At 41.0% G+C, this 21,349-nt stretch overlaps 2 protein-coding genes across 2 annotated transcripts; one reads left to right on the forward strand and one right to left on the reverse strand.

Moving 5' to 3' along the window:
* Positions 1–1,133: 1,133 nt before the first annotated feature.
* pias4a (protein inhibitor of activated STAT, 4a) lies at positions 1,134–12,664 on the reverse strand. The gene is made up of 11 exons (XM_061077640.1): positions 12,637–12,664; positions 10,741–11,122; positions 10,539–10,623; positions 10,386–10,427; positions 10,131–10,221; positions 9,044–9,172; positions 6,244–6,349; positions 5,994–6,067; positions 5,716–5,876; positions 4,586–4,743; positions 1,134–4,419 (listed from the first exon to the last, which is right to left on the reverse strand). Exons 1-11 carry the CDS (start codon positions 12,661–12,663, stop codon positions 4,145–4,147), a joined length of 1,530 nt encoding a protein of 509 aa, XP_060933623.1. The 5' UTR covers position 12,664; the 3' UTR covers positions 1,134–4,144.
* A 4,129-nt stretch (positions 12,665–16,793) lies between these two features.
* foxq2 (forkhead box Q2) lies at positions 16,794–18,383 on the forward strand. Its single transcript, XM_061077501.1, has 2 exons — positions 16,794–17,291; positions 18,009–18,383. Exons 1-2 carry the CDS (start codon positions 16,794–16,796, stop codon positions 18,381–18,383), a joined length of 873 nt encoding a protein of 290 aa, XP_060933484.1.
* Positions 18,384–21,349: the final 2,966 nt, after the last annotated feature.

Here is a 21,349-nt window from a genome sequence, read left to right on the forward strand (position 1 = left end):
TGATTACTACCAGGTCTAATTCAAATGACCTTGAACGATCTAGCAGTGGCTTCAGACTGCATGTGTAACTAAACCAACATGTTCTATCACATCTGTAATTTGCAGCATCTAATCTGATTTTACTTGTGTGCTCCACTCTCAGATAAACACTTCACACTGTCTGATACAACTCGGTTTCGTCTTGCTGCTTCAGGGGTTGATGCAACTGGTTTGAAACACTCCGCAGAGCGAGCGCTGCTTTAAAAAAAAAAAGGGAAGTTTGATTAGGTTTTATTCTAAACTGTAAATGGATAAAAGTGCCACTTCATTCATTTTCTATTTATTTGATTTAAAGGGGACTTTTACAGTTCAAACATAACTGTCAACATTTTATGCACCATACCAGATTATGGCTTCGAGATCATTCAAACTGTTAGAGCCTTGAAAGGTCACAACAGGACAGTAACAGCACATTACACACTACAGATTACTGTCGCATGCAAAGTTTTACACTCTTTTTTTAAGAGCAAATCTTCAGTGAGTGCTTTAAATAGACTTTTCAAAGTCTTTTTGAAATCGCTGAACCTTTAAGTTAACCTCAAAAGGAAAGTATGAGACTTCAGATCAACTTTTTTTTGTGCAAAAAATTAAAGCTGAATTTTACAGTTTAAGTCTGCGTTAGTCTCTTCCAATTGAGGACAGTGAGACTCCAGTGATGTATTGGCTGTGTGGTCATAATTGATCTGTGGCTTCAGTCTCAGGACACATGCACTCCGGATCAGGATTTCTTTATTTTTGGACTTTCTGTATTCGACTGGATTCTTTCTTCCTGCACGTGTGACCAGTCACTCTGTCTCCTCTGCAGAGATGCACCATTATGTTCCATTACGCTTCCCTGGAGGGTTTCTATTAGCTGTAGGTGATGAGTAGTACAGTACCTGGTGTTCTGATTCTACCGTCTGCAGCCTCAGCAGAAATTCCGGTTAGTCAGACCAGGCTATATTTTTCCGTCATCACCTGTTACCTGTGTTTACTGCAGCCTCAGATTTCTGATGTGTCGGAGAGGAATGACACCTGCCTTGCTCTTCTGCTGAAGAATAGCGACCTTTTGCCAAAGATCAAAACAGTTTAAAATAAAAACGATGGCACAAATATTTTTAAGAACTGATTTTAATTAATTCCACACGTCAATAACAGCTGTTAGAATACGATCATTTGAAATTTTACAGTTTTATCCTCAACAGGCATCAAACGTAATCCCAGATCTGAGCATTTGGTACAGGACATAAACAATCCACACCTCAGAACCAGTTCTCCCAGTCCTCAGTGGCATCAGCTCCAGCTGCTGCTGCCCTTCAACAGCTCCTCGTCTGTCCACCCGTAGGAACAACTGGAGGCGATTCAAGGCTTAATAAAATATTATTTAATTTTATTGTCTTTTAATATGAACATATAAAAAAAACACAACGAAACATTTACATCAGGGATTGTAAGCCTCTGCCCATGCTACCTTATGCAATAATTGTAAGATGAAGCGATGCCACTGCAAAAAGACCAGACCCTCAGCTCTCTGCTCTCCTGCTCCCTAAACAACCTGCACAAACACATCTGGCTCAGATCCACAGAAGCAACCTGCACCGCCTCTCACCTTTAACCATGAAGGCAAAGACAAGTTTAGGAGATCCATTCAAATAATAACCTTCAATACCTAGCGACAAATGAACAGTGTCATTTTAAATGTATAGCAGTTACTCAAATTGCCTAGTAAAAAACAGGTATTAGAGTTCTTCACAATAAATTTTTGCTTCAAAGCGCTGTATAAAGAATATCCTCGCAGGGACAGACTCAGGTGGAGTAGAGGTCATCGATCAATTTTGTGTGATGACCAAATATTTTCACCAGTATGTTCTCTTTGAAATCTACTTCAACGTGTCAAAGAGGAAAGAAATGGAAGACGTCCCGCTTTTTGCCTGCCCGAGTATGACTGCGCCCTTTTTTTAGTTTCACATTTTCAGATTCCCATGCATGAGATGTTAGAGGATATCTGGTCCCAAAGGTAATTTATCTTTGATTAATACTCACTACAGGATGGCGTAAAAATAAATAAGCCATAAACTCTATGTCCAATGAAAGTGCAAACAGCTCTATCAACACAGCAATATCTTCTGACCGTCCTGCAGACAAACCTAATGCAAACACGTGCAGCCCATGTTTCCTCATCTGAGGAGCAGCTATCGCAAACCGACAACACTAGAGCGGGTGTAGAAGAGCATTAGTCTGAGCCTAGTGTGTGGCAACGCAAGTCCAATTCTACTCCAGCAAACACACATGACCTAATCTACATTGAGCGGAGGCCGAAGGGGGATTGTTGGTTGAAGCTGCTCCACTTGTTCCAGACGGGACAATTTGTAATTCGATGAATGACTTTAAGCTTGGCAGGGGTTGCACTTATTTTCAACTCATTCAGATTTGTCGTGTTAGACATGCTCAACCCCCACGGCACAGGAAATGCTCCGAATGCTTCTTTGACCCCGGTTGGATTCATTCACAGGAAAAGAAATAGGACTGTTCATCAACAGCCCTGCCATGAGCCTCTCCACACCCAAAACCACAGCAGCTGAAGTATCCTGCTTTCTGCGAGTACAAGCTCCTGACTGTACAGAGATACAGCCAAATACTATGATGATTTATTACACACAACTGTTAAGAGAACATGAAGCAATAAAATAAATATAATGCTTGTAGAGAAAGACATCAAAATATGGGAAGAAAAAAAGAAAGACAGCACTTCTGAAACCTGTTCCATGACTGTCCTTTACCTCAGATTCTTTATTCTGAGTTGCTCGTACTGCAATTGAAACAAACAAAATAAAACGGCTCTCAGACTGGGGGATCTCATCTGATTGGCCAGCTCAGCTAGTGTAAAAAAAAAAAAAAGAAAATAAAAAAGGCACCAAATTCTCATGACTACCTGTCAGTGAAATCTTTAAATGCATCTGCTTTGGCGCAGCAGTCGAACAGTAGTTTTGATGTCTTATGCCCATTTGCACTGTTGATACACCAACCATAATTAATCCTATTACAGCAAAAACAACTACAGCAATGTGTTATTTAGTGGGACCGCTCCACCCATGACTGACACCAACAGTTAGCCTGGTGGTTAACCACAAGCTACCTAGTCCTTCAACAAAGATGTTGTTGCTGGAGCGGCATGTAACAATGGACTTTGAAAAAACAAAAACAATGAAGAAAAAAAAATAATCTCCAGTGTAAAATTGGCTTCAGAAAGACTCATCAATTCTTCTGTCCTCTGCTTCTTTCTCAGCTACTCTCTGGTCAGTCTGCTAAGTTTTTTTTTTTTTTTTATGACTGAGGTAGGTTCTCTTATCTAAAAGGACAAAATAAAAATGGAAAGCATCACACACCAGAGGCCAGTATTGTGTTCTGCCATTTCATAATTAAAAGGATAAATTCCTGAAAAAACCCTTTCAAGCTTTGAACTCATTCTCTGAACGAAGAAACTATAACCCGACAGAAGAGGTTTCGATTTGCATCACACTCCACATACCTCTGCCATGTGTCCTTCCCCAAAGTTACTCGTGCCTCTTTTCCATGGTCGTTTTTGATCCTTCACCAAAAACTACTGAGGTGCCTCCGCTTTTCAACCTGCCTGTTCATCACAAATGTGACAATCTGAAACGCAAACATTGAACGCCCACGGCTAAAAGAGCCAGTAATTCCAAGTCAATTACAAAGAGTGATGGAGTGGAAGAGAGGAAATAGTCTGGAGAGAGGAGGAGAGGAGGAAAGGGGGTGGTGGTGGTGTCGGGGGTGCGCGATCCATTCAGTTTCTTTAGTAGAGGCAGGACGGTACAGATATTCACTGTGAGGTGACAGTTGACCAAAAAGAGTTAGAGTCGCTTCCAGTGGTGTACAGTACAAAGAGGAATCCTAATCGCTCTAGATTCAGGATTCATTAACAGTGCATGTTTGAGTGTGTTTGTTTTGAATGGGTAGAAACCAGAGCTGCTAAAAGGCTCTAATGTTGGGCGTAAGGGAGGGTCGTTGCATCTAGTGGATTACTGTTCCTGTCCTCAAGCTTCTTTTGAGCCCCCTGCCTTTGTCTCTGTGTGTGTGTCAGTCTGTGCGGGGACAGAGCTGCGGGTCAGTAGGCAGTGACCAGGTCCTTGTCGTAGTTATATCGGCCCCTCTTCGGGGCAGGACTGTCGGCGCTGTCCTCTGTGTCCTCGCTGTCTCCTCCTGCCCCGCCGCCTTCCTCTTCAGAGGACGAGTCAAGAGTTAGATCTACCACCGCACCTCCGCCCGGCGCCGCGGCAGGTCCCCCCGTGCCTCCTGCCCCCCCCACGGAACTGCTGCCAGATTTGCCCGTCAGGCTGGTGCTGCTGTGGGCTGGTGAATGACCGTTTGCCTCAGGAATGCCTAAAGACAGAGATGCCATTCAAAAAAAATATGTGTGTTACAAGATGACAAAGATTTTTCCGAATGTCTGCAGTGTCTGACATTTGCATAATTTTAGGAGAGTATCTGGTGTTCAGCATTTCCACTGTCTGAAAGCAGTAAAAATGTCTCCGGGTTTGACACTCACATATATCAACATCAGGGTAGTCTGGCGTGTTGCTGCTTTCTCTATCCCTGTCCCTGTCCCTCTCCTTCTCATCTCTGATGGGTTGCCAGGAGCCGTCGGTTAGGTACTCAATCTCCTCAATGTCTTCACTTGTCTGTTTCAGGATCTCAGATAGCAGCCTGAAAAACACACGGCAGGTTAGAGTTGCTTTGCAAAAGATCTCACACACCAGAAAACCACAGAATACTCAACAGCAGGAGAAATTCCAGATAAAATGTTGATCATTTTCGTTATATAGATTGATATTATTCAAATTACATTTCAAAAAGAAAATAATCAACTTCTGCTAAAATATTTGGATGAAAATTGTATTTCATCTGTATATTTCAGAGCCATGAGTAATCACTTAATAAACCTGACAATATGTAATTAGGCCATTTGAAACTAGACCTAGCGATCAGTTACAGACAAGTCTTTCACACAAGCTTTATTTAAGGAATGTAAATAAACCTTGAAGCCAAACGGGAACACAATGCTTCCAGTCTTTGTCAAAGTAAGATTGTGTCTGTCAGAGGTGTTTAGAATTTTCAAGAAATGACACGCCCAAATGTTGTTGACAAATGGACTGCAGGCTCCTCTGGGTTTTTCCAAAGAACTAACAATTCTCTTCATAACGAAAATGCAGAAAAGCTAAGACACAATGTACTAGAAACATTTGGGACCTTTAGATGTGTCAATGAACTTATCCATGTAAAATACAAAAACGACTTAATCACAGCTATGTGGCATGGTTCTCTTAATTGTAAGTCGATCAGAGTCAATAAACAAGCCAGTTTAGCTGATCAAAGGTTTTGAGCGATAACTGGATAACAGGTTTACAAATGCAGAACAAAATGGATAATGACCCTCTCATGACTTGCAAAACCGCCAAAGAGTTTTTTAATGAATACACAGAAGGCTAGAGCAAGATCCAACTTGTATCAAAAGTTCTATAAAAGGCCCCCCGACACCTGTGCAGCTTTATATGTTTTCTCCAGACTGGCTTCGGAGCACAGGGTCGTCCAAACTACACATGGCTGAAATTTCAGAATTTATTGAAAATATGATGCTGTGTGGGTGGAACCAGTCAGAGCATGTTTCTGTCTCCTTACCCATCAATTGTGAGCAGCTCAAAGGGAGCGGGCTTGTCACAGACAGGGCAAGTCCACGTGGGCTTCTTCTCGTTCATCTGCAGGAAGAAGACTGCATCGAAACACTGGAGATGGGCACAAGTTAAAACTCGACACGGTACCCCGAGCCGCATCTTCACCAACTGGGAAATGGGAGAAGACAAAGCGTGTTAAAGACATCCAGCAGAGTAGCAGCACAAATATTAAGGAAACTTTACCACAGCTGATAATGTCAAGTGGTCTCATGTAGATATACTCACTGGACAGATGAGAGAAACTCGAAGGCCTGTGGTCGCAATTTCACTTTCTGGGTCAAAGCGAAGTTTGTCTTGGACTGTAGATAATAGTTGATCAACATTTAGGACACCACTTTTTTCACAACCCAGTCCCACCAAAACGGAATAAACTAACTTTGAGTCAATAACTTTTAGAAATATAATTCAAATCAGTTTAATATTAAAGCGTAATAGAAACTGGCACAATTTAGGAGGTCATACAAGTAAAACTTACTGCGTTCACGACAGCGATCTGCACTCTCCACAGAGCAGAGTTTGAGTTGGCTGAAGAGGTCTGTTGCAGTGAAGACCCTCACTAAATACACAGCCACCGAGTACCGCTGGAAACACACCAATTCAGAGGTTGTCAGCACAGACTTTAAAAAGACAAAAAATAAGACCATATAGAGCCGCTTCCAAGTACTCTGCCCCCTTCAATATTGTTTTAGGTTGTAAAAATGGCAAATATCAAATATGTGTATCGCTAGGGTTTACAGCAGCTGAAGACCACACCAGGTGCCACTACTGTCAGTTAAGAACAGGAAACTGAGGCTACAATTCGCACAGGCTCACCAAAATTGGACAATAGAAGATATTTTGAACATGACAATGAGTTCACTGTCAATCCCATAGAGCACCTTTGGGATGTGGTGGAACTTTGGGATGTGGAGATTCCCATCATTGATTAGCAGCCGACAAATCTGCAGCAACTCGAGATGCTATCATGTCACGGACCAAAATCTCTAAGGAATGTTTCAAACACCTTGTTGAATCTACTGCTACGAAGAATTAAGAAAGTTCTGAAGGCAAAAGGGGGTGCAACCCGGTAATAGCAGGGTGTGAGTGAGTTAAAATATATATATAAAAAACTGAGGAATAAAAAAGAGGAATAAGGTTTTTCTGGGATAAAATGAAAACAAGAAAAAAATTGTTTGATGTCCTTGAGTGGTCCCTTCTGGTTTAGGGCAAACTTGAACGCAACACACCGATATGCGTCATCTCTAGGGATGGAAATCTCTAGGTAACCCAAGATTCCATTCCAATGCAGAGGGCTACGATTAGACAATAAAACAATTATCAGTTAATCAAAGAATTTTTATTTCTATACATGATTTCGTTTTTTATAATCACTGTTCGACTAAAGGTGTGCATCTTCACTAGCCTCATGATTTGTGCTTTTAAAAAGCATATTAGTCTGTTACTATTAAAAAATAATATCAATTCAAAAATCAGACTCTAACTGTCTACAGTATAAGGCTATAGCAGCGGTCAGTGCTCTCCACATTGATTTGACATTCTTTCAGGTTAGACCTGTGTGCTTCATCTTTAGCCTTTACTGTATCACAGTGGCCCTGCCTGACCCCTTCTTGGCAGCATTAAGGCTGATCAACAAGAGTTTCTGCTCCTCTGATATTTTCTAATCTATCACTTAGAGCTGATCTTTATAAAAACAGCTCAATTCATACTTACGTTTGTGGGTAAACGGGGCATCACTTCTTCTGCATAGTGTTCACGTGTTTAAATACGTGCTTCATAAATGCTAGTGAATCAACAAGCACAAAGAAAACTGAAACATGGAGCTAAACTGGATGAGTTGAATGGATAAATGCTGTTGGATAACGTTGACGGTCTTGGCAGAGCTTGTGTACCCAACAAGTCCAGAAGTGGTATGTAGGCAAGTTTTGTGGTGAGCAAGCTAGTACAGAAGAAGCTGAATCCTCTTTCAGAGGGAGAGTTAATGATAGACTTGTTCCCACTGAAGTGCATGTCTTTGTTTGAGACAACACAATGCTGTGAGCAGGTTTTTCAATTCTCACTCTGGCAATAACTCAGTACTGCTCAAGACTGACTAAAATTTGGAAATCAGCCGCAAGTATCATCATCATTACCATCTGACGTCAGACATCTAAAACAGCCATCACATTAGGAAGAATCCTGTATATATATATTCTCACATTTAATTTTTTGTCCGTGAAAGATGTTCAGTAAGAAAACGAAATGTAAATGGTCCTGATGGGAATCCCCCCCCCCCCCCCCTTGTCTTATGACCTCTTGGTCTGTGTTTGACACCATTCATCCTTTGCCTAAATTCTGACCACCAAATAAATATGCTAAAATAAACCACATTGTAATTTTGGATAGTCAAGTTAAGATTGACGGCAATTTTATCAATTTATGTTGTAAAATTCTAAGTGATCTTCTTTGGCAAGACAAATCACGTTTTAATCACTCTGTATTGGACGAAATTGCCACTAGTTTGATTGGCAATCTCTACAAGATGAGGCAAAACAAACAGCTGGTACTCATGAAGTGCAACTCTCAAGAGAGATGAGAAGGAATTGAGATGGGTGAATCATCAATTTTCTCAGTAAATACTTTTGTATACAACGTGTGAGGCATCTTGCTTCTCATCTCGGGGTTGGATTGACCTGTGTTGTTCTTGTGTGGGAGACTGAATTGGTCTTGGTAAATATACAGATTGAACTCTGGGTGTTAAAACTGTGCGAGACACATGTTAAATCAAATCCAACATGTTATTTTGCCTTCTTCGCTTTACTTCTCCAAATGTTTAATAAAACCGAGAAATATTCCCCCACGCTCTTCTTACGCACCAACTTCACCCTCCCTCAACAACCAACCCTAGTTTGCCTCTAAAAAAAATTCAGGAGCACCACACTTAGGTGAAGTTCTCTTGTTAGTTTAAAACTGCATTGTTTTGTTACTGTTAATTGTGTTTAGGTACAACTTTCACAGTTCTTATCCCTAATTGGTTTACAAGAGCTCTAAAAAGAGGGTGTGAACAGAGGTGAGAGTGTATTTGTTGGTCTTCCAGCTGCTTAACAGGATAAGGATTGGGGGAGCAACAGTTAAGAGGGTCACTGAAGTAATTCAGCCCTTGGCTTCTGAAAGCCTTCTTTAGGAGTTACACCACGCAAGGCTGAGCAGAACTCATGAAACACTGTTTCTCAACTTCTACTGTTTCCATCATGACCCTGAGCTGAGTGTAATGATGAGAATCAGCATCAGACTCTTACCTTGCCAAAGTTTCCCCAGGTGATGGTGACTCTGTTGGTGACACTGGAGAGATGCAACCAGGGAGTGATGTTAACAGGTCGACAAGGGCGACGAGGTTCAACCCCAGGCTTATTAGAAGGGTAATAGCCCTGTAAATACACAGACACACAAATGATATCAGTTTTTCAATAATTTGTATACATAGGCATCAGAATTCCGTCTAAAGGGCTTCAATACAATTGGGAAGTAGTCCGGTTCTTATTGTGTTGGTTGCAGTCACTATTTTATCAAAGAGACACAAAAGTCAAACATAGATTCTAGTCTTCACTTTTATAAAGAGGTCACATAAATAACTGAGTTTTGGCCAATGCTTTCCATTCTTTTTAGTTTTCAATTCAAATAACAGACATACCCAATCTCAACACACCGACAAGTCCATTTAAACACGGGGAACATAAATACATTTGAACATAAAACTAAAAAAGCTCCTGAAAGACAGACGAGGAAAGATGACAGCAAAAACACAAAGTAACAATTATTCCCATTCTCCTCCAACAGAATGTTCAGGTAGAGGAACTGTTTTCCCGAGAGAAAACCATCCTACTTCTACTCGTAGCTTTCTTGACGGCTACAAGTAATATTTTAATAATGTATTAATGGCTTTAGGTTTGCTCTGAATATTACATGCACAATCTTTAGCAACTTCCTTGTCCATTACTGCTATATTTGATTTTAAAAGACAGGGCAGCCATGATAAGTCGCTGTAATCTATGACATCAAAGCTAAATGTATCAACATCAATATTTTAACACTCAAGTTTTTTTTCTTCATTATCACTACACAGTCACTGCATAATGACAGTGATTTTTGGCCAAGACTTGAGTTGGGCTGTCATCAAAGACGCAAAATTCCATTTTGTGTCGACAACACAGCTCGAAAACAACAATGTAGTAAACATGCATCTTTCCCATCAGCCCATTACACAAAACACTACAGTGTGTTATCCATACAGAGACTGAGGACTGACAAGAGCAAAGGATCAGTTCTGCTTTAGTCGTATTTATGTCCTTAAGTTGTGGCTTAAGTCAAATAAGATAATTCACTCACTGGCACATGACAGTAGGACTGGTTTACTTTGACAGCAATATTGGGGGGATACTGGTCCTCCTGGACACCAATGGAGTCTGTGTAACAGATTCTGCAACAGAGAATGACAACAGAGAGAAAACATTACTAAACATGGTAAAACTATATTTCCTTATCCCTCAGAAACATTCTGAATAACACTGGCAAATCGAGCACAGTCCAGACAATAGGATTGTGTTAAATATTAAGTTTCAATGGGAATTGCTGAAAACTTACCTAAGAACCACTTGGATTGATCTGATTCCTGGACGAAGCTCACTAAGAAAGTAAAGGAACTTAATTAAAATGCGCATGAGTTACATAATCTTAAATTAAGATGCTAATAACTGGGCAAAGCAAAATCTGAGAAGAAATGCTGAACTCCCTTACCTTGCATTTCTGATCTGATCAGCTTGGGTTGGTGTTAACTCAAATATGCATTGACTGTCCTGCAGTTTCTCATTGTTCTGGGCAACTGTAAAATTGAATTAACACAGTGCATAGTTGAATAACCCAGTAGGGGATATAATATTTCTCTCAAATCAGTTATTATATTACAAGAACAAAAGAAAATCTAATTGCCTATACTTACTTAGCTCTGTTGGTGGCAACAGTGTCTCCAAGGTTTGGTAAAAGGGTAGTGGCACTAGCTTGACCTCTGCTGCAGGTGTCGGAGTTGGTTTGGAAATGCCGTTGAGGTAGTCTGCGCCCTGAGAGGTGGCAGTGGGGGATGAGCTGAGGGACGAGTAGGCAACCGGGACGCCCTCCGGACGCCGTGCAGCAAGCCAACCAGAGGATTTGGGGAAGCGCGACTCGTAGAGCTGCCTGACGTTCTTCAGAAGCTCTGGGCTGTACTCGGTCTGCACCAGCCGCAGTGCGCGCCCCACCAGGTCCTGCTTCAGACCGCTTTTGCTGCGACCCATCGAGGCCAGCAGTGTCTGCAGGTCTGACACCCGGAAACTTTTCACCATGTTCTACAGGGAGGAATAAACCATTTTACAATTTTTAGAACCCTGACTCTCATATGGCAGTACAGATATGACATGTATGCATTTGACTGTATTACAGTCACGCTATATTCCTTCAACATCATGTAAGGCACAGACTTGTAATCAGAAGAAAAGCACGGACAAAAAAAGCAAAGCGACAGCTCATGCCTGGGAAGAAAAGACATTTAAAACGAAATGTTCAAAAAGGTAAACAACAATGTGCGCTCACAAATTAATACATCATAAAAACTGTAGTTTCGACCTTTGTTTACCATACGCCAAGGAGGATATGTTTTCATCTGTCTTTTAGTAGGCAGGTGAAATTGATAGGAAAAAATCAAGCATGTTTAGGGGAATGATATGTCGAGTGCAACTTGCTGGAGATCCAAATAGCAATCTGGATTAAGTGAAATCAAACGTGTTTCAAAGGGGACTGTTTGTGGAGGTGTGAACTCTCTCAGTGCACTTGTGTCAGTGCACAACTCAGCAACACACATGTAATGTGAGCATGTCCCATTACTAGTGGGCTCACCGGTAATCAATCAAACCAAGCATCCTGTTAAAAATCCATTTACATTGATGGCTTGGACCCTCGTGGGTCAATCCCAGCCAAACTTTCAAATGGAAGAATGACAATAACGGGCTGATGATGCCCGTTTACTAAAATTATAAATATACAAAGTGTAATGTCACTGAGGCCAAAATGCGTCCAGACCTCGATACGCCACACTATACTTGAACAGTATTGACCCAAAGAGAGCAATCGGTTACCTCCGGACAAAGCCTACGCATGATGGTGTATATTTAAAAGCAGCCGCTACGTAGAGTGAAGGAACTTGACAACAAACGTCGTGTTGTTGATGGAGGAAGCGGCTGCAGTGTGACACGCTTTCACTGGCAGATGCGTCTACAAATACATTATCACCACAACGTGGCTGGACGCTGGGCTTCTGATGGACGAGCTGCGCTGGAGATTGATGTCGTAAAATAATAAAGATTTGACTTTCTTCAGCCTCACTCGAACAACAGCAGGGTCGCCGCAGCTATCGCCTGGCTAGCTGCTTTCAGGACCGGGCTGTCGGCATTCAATCATAGCAACGGAACAATTTGACAGGTGCTCAGTTCCGTAAACTGAAATACAGAGACACGCTTCCGTCAGATAACTACCGTAAGGTGTTGACAGGGCCGAGGGGACGCTGGCAGCAGCCCCCCGGTTGTCTGGATGGACCCATCATTCATTTCGATGTCTTCCTTTAGCGGCAGCGTGATGCTAGCCGAGCCAACGCATTTGCCTGGTTATCGCTACCTAGCGGGCTAGCCACGTTAGCGGCGCAGGCTAGTTCGTTTCGTTGTGAACGAAATGGGCCCCATTTGACAGAATATAAACTCTCAACCAGGTTCACGCAAAGCCCCAGGTGTCCCCCTCGACGGGACCGGACTCCAGCCCGCGAACCCGCAGCCGTCTCCCCTCAAACCAAACCTATCCGAGCTCTACTCACCATCGCTTCCACCAGTTCGGCCGCCATCTTCGAGCAGCAGTACCGCGAGAGTCAGGGACGACGGCTAGTCTTTCACCAATGAGACGCAGAGCCTGCTTTGACGGACAGGTGTCTTCAACCAATCACAGCGCGCCCCTGACAAGACTCCTTTGCGCTGCATACGCAATGGGCGGGCTCGCGGTTTTTTAAAGTGACAGTACAACTTTTTTTTCAAACACTAAGAGTCGGGTTTGGTGTCAGAATTAGGCCTCAGTGTGTGTTAGTGACAAATTGTGTGACCGTTTTGTGATATCCGTGGTGTTCCGGTTTAATAGTGTTGAGATATCCTGAACACGAGTGTTAGAAACTGTTATTATTCACTGAGTATTTAAAGCATGAGGTGTCAAGTGGAACCGGTCGCATGGTCCCCACAAGTCCACTCCGAGCTAAATAATCCATTTCGGGTTGTGAGTCAGTTATGGAGTTAATGCTTTGTCTAAGGTATGTTCACTACTGAATTAAAAATAGTTATCAACGAAATATACATTATTTTATAAGTATAAACAAACCACACCGTGTTTTACACACAAGTACAATGTTATGTCATGCTTTTAATATAATGTAATTAAGTATATAAGGAGCACACTTACAGTCCCTCCGGTGATCCAACCCAGGTTTTATCAAGCTCCTCATGTGTGGCAGAGAATAACCTCATGGAAACAAAAATCAATTGAAGGAATTGCAGTATCATGTAATAACACGGTGTGTTTTCTTTGGCTTTACTCTGGTTGTGAAACATCAATAGAACAATGCATGAGGCTACAGACACCTGGCTTTCCACCAATCTGGTTGATGGAATAGGTTATCTACATTTATAAGTTGTTTATTTGTGAATAAAAGTATATAAGGTATGAGCAATATAGGAGATGTACAAAATAAAGGATTTATTTATTTTGATATAGCTGTGTAAATGTATCTCAATAATGTTTGTTCTCCACAATACAGGCTACTATTTTATTTTTTACAATACTTTCATTAAAATTTTTGGTATATTTTTTTATCAACAAAGACTATGCATATAAAGGTAAATTATGAAGCTGATTACAATACATGAGCTTGCTCATGTAGAGGCATCATAGTGCTTTACGTTGCACAAAGGCCTATATTTCATGTTGCATTATTTAAACAGAAGAGGGCAACATGGTCCATGATTTGACCTGACTGTCATGTAATCCATGCCCAGTGTAAACCTGACGGAACAAAGCAGATCAAACAAGTTACTGTAGCCTACTGTTACTGTGATCTAGACTAATGTGATGTGTGCTATAGAGATCGTTTAAGTCAGTAAATAGCATATAATCATGTTATTGTTATTGCACAGTGTAAAACGAATTAAGCAGCAGTCCTTAACGTGCATAGTATAAATAGAAAAAAAAAAGAAAAAACAACAACATGAGGAAACAGCATAAACAGGTAAAAAAGGTGCAATATATTTTTTAATTTTAAATATAAAAAACAGTGCAGCAGATAATTTTAGCAGATACATCTGTATTTGTACGTGTAGTGCAATATAATCTATGTAAAAAAGCAGAGTTCAGTTCTCTGATGGCTGTGGGGTAAAAGCTGTTTTTTTCCGCTGTTTGTCTGTGTTTTTATTGACCTTCAGGGGGCAGCAGGTCAAACAGAGGATGTCCATGATGGAAATACACTATATCTATTGCACAGATTATTCTGATTCTATATAACCTCAAAGCTCATGGGTTCACCAATATGAATATGTGCCGAAGACACTTTTAAATCAGACATCTGTTTGTTTAGGATCCCAGAGACTTTAAGAATATAAAACATGAAAGTAAGAGAAACTGAAATCATCACCAGCAATGAAATTCTTAGTCTTACAGCTGAGTCAACTTTAAAGAAAGTAACAAAAATAGTTTACAAATGTGTTACAATTCACAAGTTACAACAAATTACAGTTAAGAAAAATGTTACATTTGCATATATTACAATACAATATAGTTTGTGATACCGCTCCAATTAATCACAAGAGGATGCAAATACAGATTATGTGAGCGATGAAATGTTGAAATATTGTATATGATGTTTTGCCATGATTTTGATCTTACTTATATCTTATTTCTGGAAAGATTAATAGTTACTGTGGTTAAATAACACAACATTTTAAAATGGATTAGGTGCTTTAGGACGCCTCAGAATTAATCAAATAGACCAAAGAAGGCTTGGCTTTTAATTGTGAAAAGACAGTTAACAATACAAAATTCAACAAATGTCAGTCATATCAAATAAATATACAGATACAATCCACATTTTATTTCAACATTTGACAGTGTAATTGAGTGTCTGATTTTGATATGTGTATAATAACATGAAGAAGAATGATTTATTTCAATCAGTAAGGGGTTCTTTGATGACATGGAATACTGATCTTCGATATCATTTCCTAAAATGACGCAGGAAGAATAAGCTATAAAAGGATATAGCAAAGAAACACCCAGCGATGCATGAAATAAACCAGGAAATAAATATACTATGCATCTCGATGCATTTCAATGTATCACATCCACATTTTTCTGTATTACTGAACATGGCTGCTTTTTCAGCAATTAATAAAATCAGTCAGACATTACAATTGTCCCATAAATTACTTTAAAATGTTTTCAATTAAAAAATCAGACTACAACAGTAACTCAATGACAGTGGTCAGTGCTCTCCACACTGATTTGACATTCATTCAGTTTAGAATTATGTGCTGCTTAACAGGACAAACTCTGATTATATATTATAGCCTTTACTGTATAAAGGTGGCCTCACCTGGCCCCCCCCCTTAGCAGTGCCACAGCACTGAGGCGCATTATTACTCAAGTCAACGAGTGACTCTGCTCCTATGATGTTTTCTAATCACTCACTTTATAAAAACCTGCTGAACTCATATTATATGCAGATCATGTGACAACATTTAGGTTCTGATTTGACAATGCACAGTGGAGTTATGACAACTTTGTCTCCTTTAGCAAAGGACCAAGGGAGTTTTTTCCCGTCCGGTCATGATACACGTGTGTAGCAAATTTCGTGAAGATCCGTTAAACCAGCCGTTATTTTTACATGTTAGGGGGCGCTGTTGAGCCATTTTTTCCGATTTACATTTCGATTTACATCAGAATACTAAAATTTTCATCAGGACTAACGCACCTGCGTAGTTTGGTGAGTATGGAGTATGATCGAGCCGTCAAAATTGCAATTCATTTGCCTAAATAATCAAATGAAAAGCAATAGGACCTTCGCACCGTTGGTGGTCGGGCACTAGAAAACGGTTTATATCAAAAGCAGGGAAGTCATTTGATTTTTTCTCCATACATTTTACTGTTTGACTCCACAAAATGTGGATTTGTGTTTTTTTTCTCTCTCTAAAACATTGAACTAGAGGCATTAATTACTGCTCTGTAGTAACTCAAGTAATTCTTTGGACAGCATCCCCACTGACAAAACAACTTTAACAGGATAACACTGGCATCTAAAAGGCCTTTGATTCTACAGCATCCATCCTCTGCACACCATGTCTCACTAAATCTTGAGTGTTTAATCTCCCGTAATTACAAAGATTTGCTTAGGTTAATAAAATTAATCCGCCTGAATTTAGACCCCCTACCTGGACCTCCCCTGTGTCTCCTTTGCCCCTTTCTGTGAGGGATAAATTCACAGTCATATAAATAGAGTCACCTTCACAACTGTGGAAGCACAGCTCTTCCATTCACGAGCAAAAAGGCTGCAGGATTTAGAGGAGGGGGTTTCGGTCGGGTTCCTTTTAACTTAGAGGCAAAAGCGTTTAATTAAACTTTGTTGGCAAACAAAGTGGCCGCATTTAGTCTTCGTGACTGACGTCATTTCCACAGGTTAAGATTGTGTGGCTCATGAGCGCATCAGGGTTAACAACAGTTGAGAGGCTCATCTTTGTCTGTGATCGTGTCAACAGTAAGACTTCGGCTGAAGAAGCGAGGCGCATTGAGACGTTCAGTCCATAAGGGGGGGTTTATTTTGAAAGAAAATGCTGCGGAACTCAGACAAACAATTCTGAGAAGACTTTTTGGGAGAAACGCTTTCTACCCATCAGTTGATAATTATTCAACAGTCAGTCAGTTGGAAGTAATTAAACCTCTTAAATGAGTGTGAGATATCTCGATTCAGAAAGGACAATGGAGGACAGAAGCAGCCGCACCATCGGCAGAGAGAGGCTGGGACTGAGCTTCACTATTGACTACCTTCTGTTCAATAAAGGAGTCAAAGGTTCCAAAGAAGAAGCGACAGGAAGTCGTGCGGCAGAGCAGACAGCGAGCAACATGCTAGATCATCAGAATCCTAAACCCGAAGAGGTGGGGATTCGCTCTGAGAAACAGCCGAAGAGGTCAGAGGTAGACCCTGAGTTAAGGAAAGTCAAAGAAGAGGAGGAGGAAGAAGAGCAACAAGAGGAGGGGGAGGAGGAAGTGACCACCACCACCGCCACGTCTGTCAGCAGCGGTCGAGAGAAGTCTGCGGACAAACCCAACCAGTCGTACATCTCTCTCATCTCTAAGGCGATCCTGGCGTCCGAGCAGAAGAAGCTGCTGCTGTGTGACATCTACCAGTGGATCATGGACCACTACCCTTACTTCAAGAGTAAGGTATGTTCAGGTTTATTTTTGCATCTTTGTATTAGCACGGCAGCCGAAGATCATCCTATATCGACAGAAAGTAGCTGTTGTCGTAACAGAGGGATTTAGAAAGTCAGATTGGGCGATAACGTAAAGTAAGCTCCACGAAACATGCAATCGCTGTCTGGGGGAGTGTTTTGAAATAACGCAACGCTGTATTGCTTTTGTTAACGTGCCCCAGATACTAAAAAGCGTCTTAACCCGTCATCGTGTTCATCTTAGTTACAGAAAATAACGTGGCAGCCATTTTCAAGTGGAGCGACCCAGTTGGCACAGGTAATCTGTCTGAGTGGTTGGGCAATTAGGTGCTCGCAGGGACACTAGATGATCTTCTTGTTGGCGAATTCACAGATAAAGTAATCCTGTAGCTAGGTTGCAAACCGCCTCTGCCGTTACCAGGTGCGACAACAGATTGGACGTAGCCTAGTGGATTACATTCAGTCATTGGTTTGACGTGCTAAAAAGGTAACTCAAGGTGTCGTGTCTTGCTGGGATCATATACAGTGTTGACACGCTATCACACATCCTGCCAACAACAGGACAAGGTGACATCCTGAAGAGGATCAGCCATACTTAACCAGCCACCTATGTTAATTGTCAGGTGGGGTCACCCACCGTTTAACGCTTACTTACCTTCAGGTTTTGCTTTTGGGCCTAACAGCCTTCATGTTCTTTGCTCCCCAACAGGATAAAAACTGGAGGAACAGTGTGAGACACAACCTCTCCCTGAACGACTGCTTCATCAAAGCTGGCCGCAGTGACAACGGTAAAGGCCACTTCTGGGCAATTCACCCGTCAAACTATGAGGACTTCTCCAACGGGGACTATCACTGCCGGAGGGCACGGCGGAGGGTGCGCAGGGTGGCGGGACAGCTGCCCTTGCCCTCCCTGAGCTCCCCCTACCACCCCGCCCTGGCTCGCCCCCACAGAACGACCTGTTGGTGCTGTCCCCAGGCATCAGCATTCCCTCTGACTTGCTCAGCGCCCAGATTCTACTGGCCCTGGTCCCGTATGCAGCCACAACTGGGGCTCCACCCGGGCCTGCATGCCTCTCTGCCCTGAGAGTAAACACTTTATATCTGTCAGTAATTCTGTATTTACAGTTTGGACTTGAATCACCAAAATGTAAGAGATATTTTAGAGACTTTTTCTGCAAATTACTATGTCATTAGGTGACGTCAACATTGATATGAAATTGTATATTATTACATTATATTTAGCTTTGTATGTGAGGTCATTCAATGATTAAATAAAATGTATTAATCTTTTAAAACCATTGCATCTGTTTCCTTTGTATTCCCGAATGTATATGAAGTTTTGCTATAATCTCATTAAATCTTAATGAAATTAAGTGACCTTTTTTGTCATCTGAGTTTGTGTGCATGTGTGCATGAATGCGTGTGTGTGTGTGTGTGTGCGTGCTTGTCTGTGCGAGCAGATAGCACTAAAAGTGAGCCCAAACGCTTAGACACCCACCCACCATTAGACGCTAATTAGTCAAAGCTGTCGGGCTGCGAAATCTTCTGCCTTATTAGACTAAAATCGGGATTCCCAAAGCCGACTCCCGAGGATATGAGGCCAGATAATCTCAGCAATCCCAAATAGTTTCAAGAAATAGGAGGCTTATCACACAGTGTAATCTGGAGCCGCCGCCGCAGACCATGCGGGAGGTCGGGGATGAAGGAGGCAGAGGAAAGGAAAGGAGGCAGAGAGATTGAGAGAGGGGAGGGGAGGCTGATTTATTGGAGAGAGGTGGGTGGGCTTTTTTAGGGGCTGAGTCCCATCTGTATATGTAAAGCAGTCAGGGCAGAAATGTGCAGCTAATGGAAGGGAAGATATCATTAGATTTATGCTGAACATACATTTTATACATGGATAAAGTTACACATATTTTGTGAAGCGTCTCCAAAGCAGGAGCACTTCAGTTACAAGGATGACCTCAAAATAATTCCATAAAAAGAATCAAGTCAATTTCTTACCTGTCTCACATCAATAGTGAAATTCCTTTCAGACTTGCAAAGGTTGGCATTTACATTCCCAGTGCTCCAGCCAAAGAGGATTAGGTCATACATTGACTTTTCTGAAGTTTGTTTGTCTCGGCTCATGTGGGCTTCTTATTTGCAAATGATTGAATATTTGATTAAAGCCGTAGTTGACATGAAATTAGATTCGGATCGGACAAACAATATGTCAGAGGGATAAAGCTTCAAGAGAGGGTTATTCACAACAGTTATTTTCTGGTGATGTTCATTAGAACAATGACAAATCCATCTAATTAATTTTTGTTCACCAAATCTTCCTATTCGATGTCGGCAGCTAATTGGAGGCCTAATTTGCTTAATTCCCATGAATTGTTCGCCGCATTAAATCCTCTTTTATTCACCAGCTTTAAGGCTTTAATTTGGTTGCATATGTTTGCTGTACACACATGCACACGTGCTGCCACACACACACACACACACACACACACCGGATAACACGCGCACATTTACATTAGTTTACACACACATACAACTCCTAACAATCTTCCAGACTTGTGTGTGTGTGTGTGTGTGCGCTTGTGTGTACAACTAATTAAGGATTTTTGATAATGTAAGGCACATGCAAAAAATACTGCAAATAACATGTTCAACAAAATCGCACAAAATTGTAATTAACTACCTTTCTAAGTCAATGAGATTGAGGTCATGCGCTCAATCAGGGTGTGTGTGTGTGTGTGTGTGTTCATACTGTATGTGCATGTCATTTTGTTAATCTAATGAGATGGGTGGAGGGGATGCAGGGGGGGGGCCGTAGATTAAGGAACACAGATTTGTTGGTGATTAGCAGAGAGTGTGGTAAGAAGATCAGCCCTGAGACGGCGATGAAACATTATGGCCGTGTTTTAATACAACACATTTACAGCAGCATTCCAAAGCTGATTCCCTTCAGCCTTACATGTATCTCATTGATTTGACTGTAGGCTCGACATCCAACCGTTCACACAGCGTAGAGTGAAGCTCGAACATAAACATGAAACTACATACGAGAGATATTCAATTCTGGTTATGTTGGTTTTCGGCTTGAAGCTTCTATTGGGTGCAATATTCTATAATAACAGCATTAGAAATTATTTAACCAGACAAATGATTTGATTCAAATTAACTGAATAACGTATTAGGATACAATCATTATATTGAATTATTTCACTTATGGTGCTGGCTACAGCCACAGTTACACCTAAATTATAGTTATGACTTAAAATAAAGGTCTTGGTTATTGACTATAAATTTAAAATGTAACTCTAGAATACATATGTCCTAATTTCCCTTAAATGCGTGCAACTTACTACACTGACTTCATAGTTTAAAATACTTTTGAATTATGAATAAAAAAGACAGACAAAGAAATTAGAATTTCTTTTTGTAGTCTGATTATATATATATTTCCTTGTAAGTCTTCAAACAAAACTAATACAAACCACATCATAGAGGTTTTGGGCCGATCCCAAGATAACTTTAAACAAAAACACAACTTTAAATATGTTTTCATAATAAATTATTGTTGTCTATCACTGTTTTTAGGGGCATAGTTGCTACTTTTCAACGTTTTCTCTTCTAACTCATAAATAGTGATATAACTATTTCAAATGTTCCACACAAATCCTGGTTTTAAATTGTGGTTTGAAGTCAAGCTTCTCCTAATTAATTTCGCTGTCATATGTCATTTTAATTCAGTGAGATCTTTGAATTAATAAGTTGCACAAAGAGTAAGACACACAACATTTAATTTAAATAATCTCATAGACCCTGAGGGTGAAAAAGGGAAATCTACAGTTTGGAATTGCCCATGTACATCTTGCAAAAAAACTTGATAACTCGTGAAAATAATCATATTTGAAGTGGAAGCTCTAAAGTAATGCTATTTATTTGACACGTCGCTGTTAATTATTTGCTTCTTTCTCTGAGGTTTGGTGGTGGAACGGCTGCAGCTGTATACGAATGACTCCTAATAGGCCCAAAGCCTGGAGGAGTCCAAATTGCCAGACT

Source organism: Limanda limanda, chromosome 9 (genome assembly GCF_963576545.1).
Source record: "Limanda limanda chromosome 9, fLimLim1.1, whole genome shotgun sequence".
NCBI lineage: Eukaryota > Metazoa > Chordata > Actinopteri > Pleuronectiformes > Pleuronectidae > Limanda > Limanda limanda.

Coding starts and splice junctions, on each gene's coding strand:
- foxq2 (XM_061077501.1), top strand. CDS start 16,794: ATGAGTGTGAGATATCTCGATTCAGAAAGGACAATGGAGGACAGAAGC. Junction 17,292..18,008: donor ACCCTTACTTCAAGAGTAAG/GTATGTTCAGGT, acceptor GCTCCCCAACAG/GATAAAAACTGGAGGAACAG.
- pias4a (XM_061077640.1), bottom strand. CDS start 12,663: ATGGCGGCCGAACTGGTGGAAGCGATG. Junction 10,222..10,385: donor TCAATCCAAGTGGTTCTTAG/GTAAGTTTTCAG, acceptor TCTCTGTTGCAG/AATCTGTTACACAGACTCCA. Junction 9,173..10,130: donor AGTCCTACTGTCATGTGCCA/GTGAGTGAATTA, acceptor GTGTATTTACAG/GGCTATTACCCTTCTAATAA.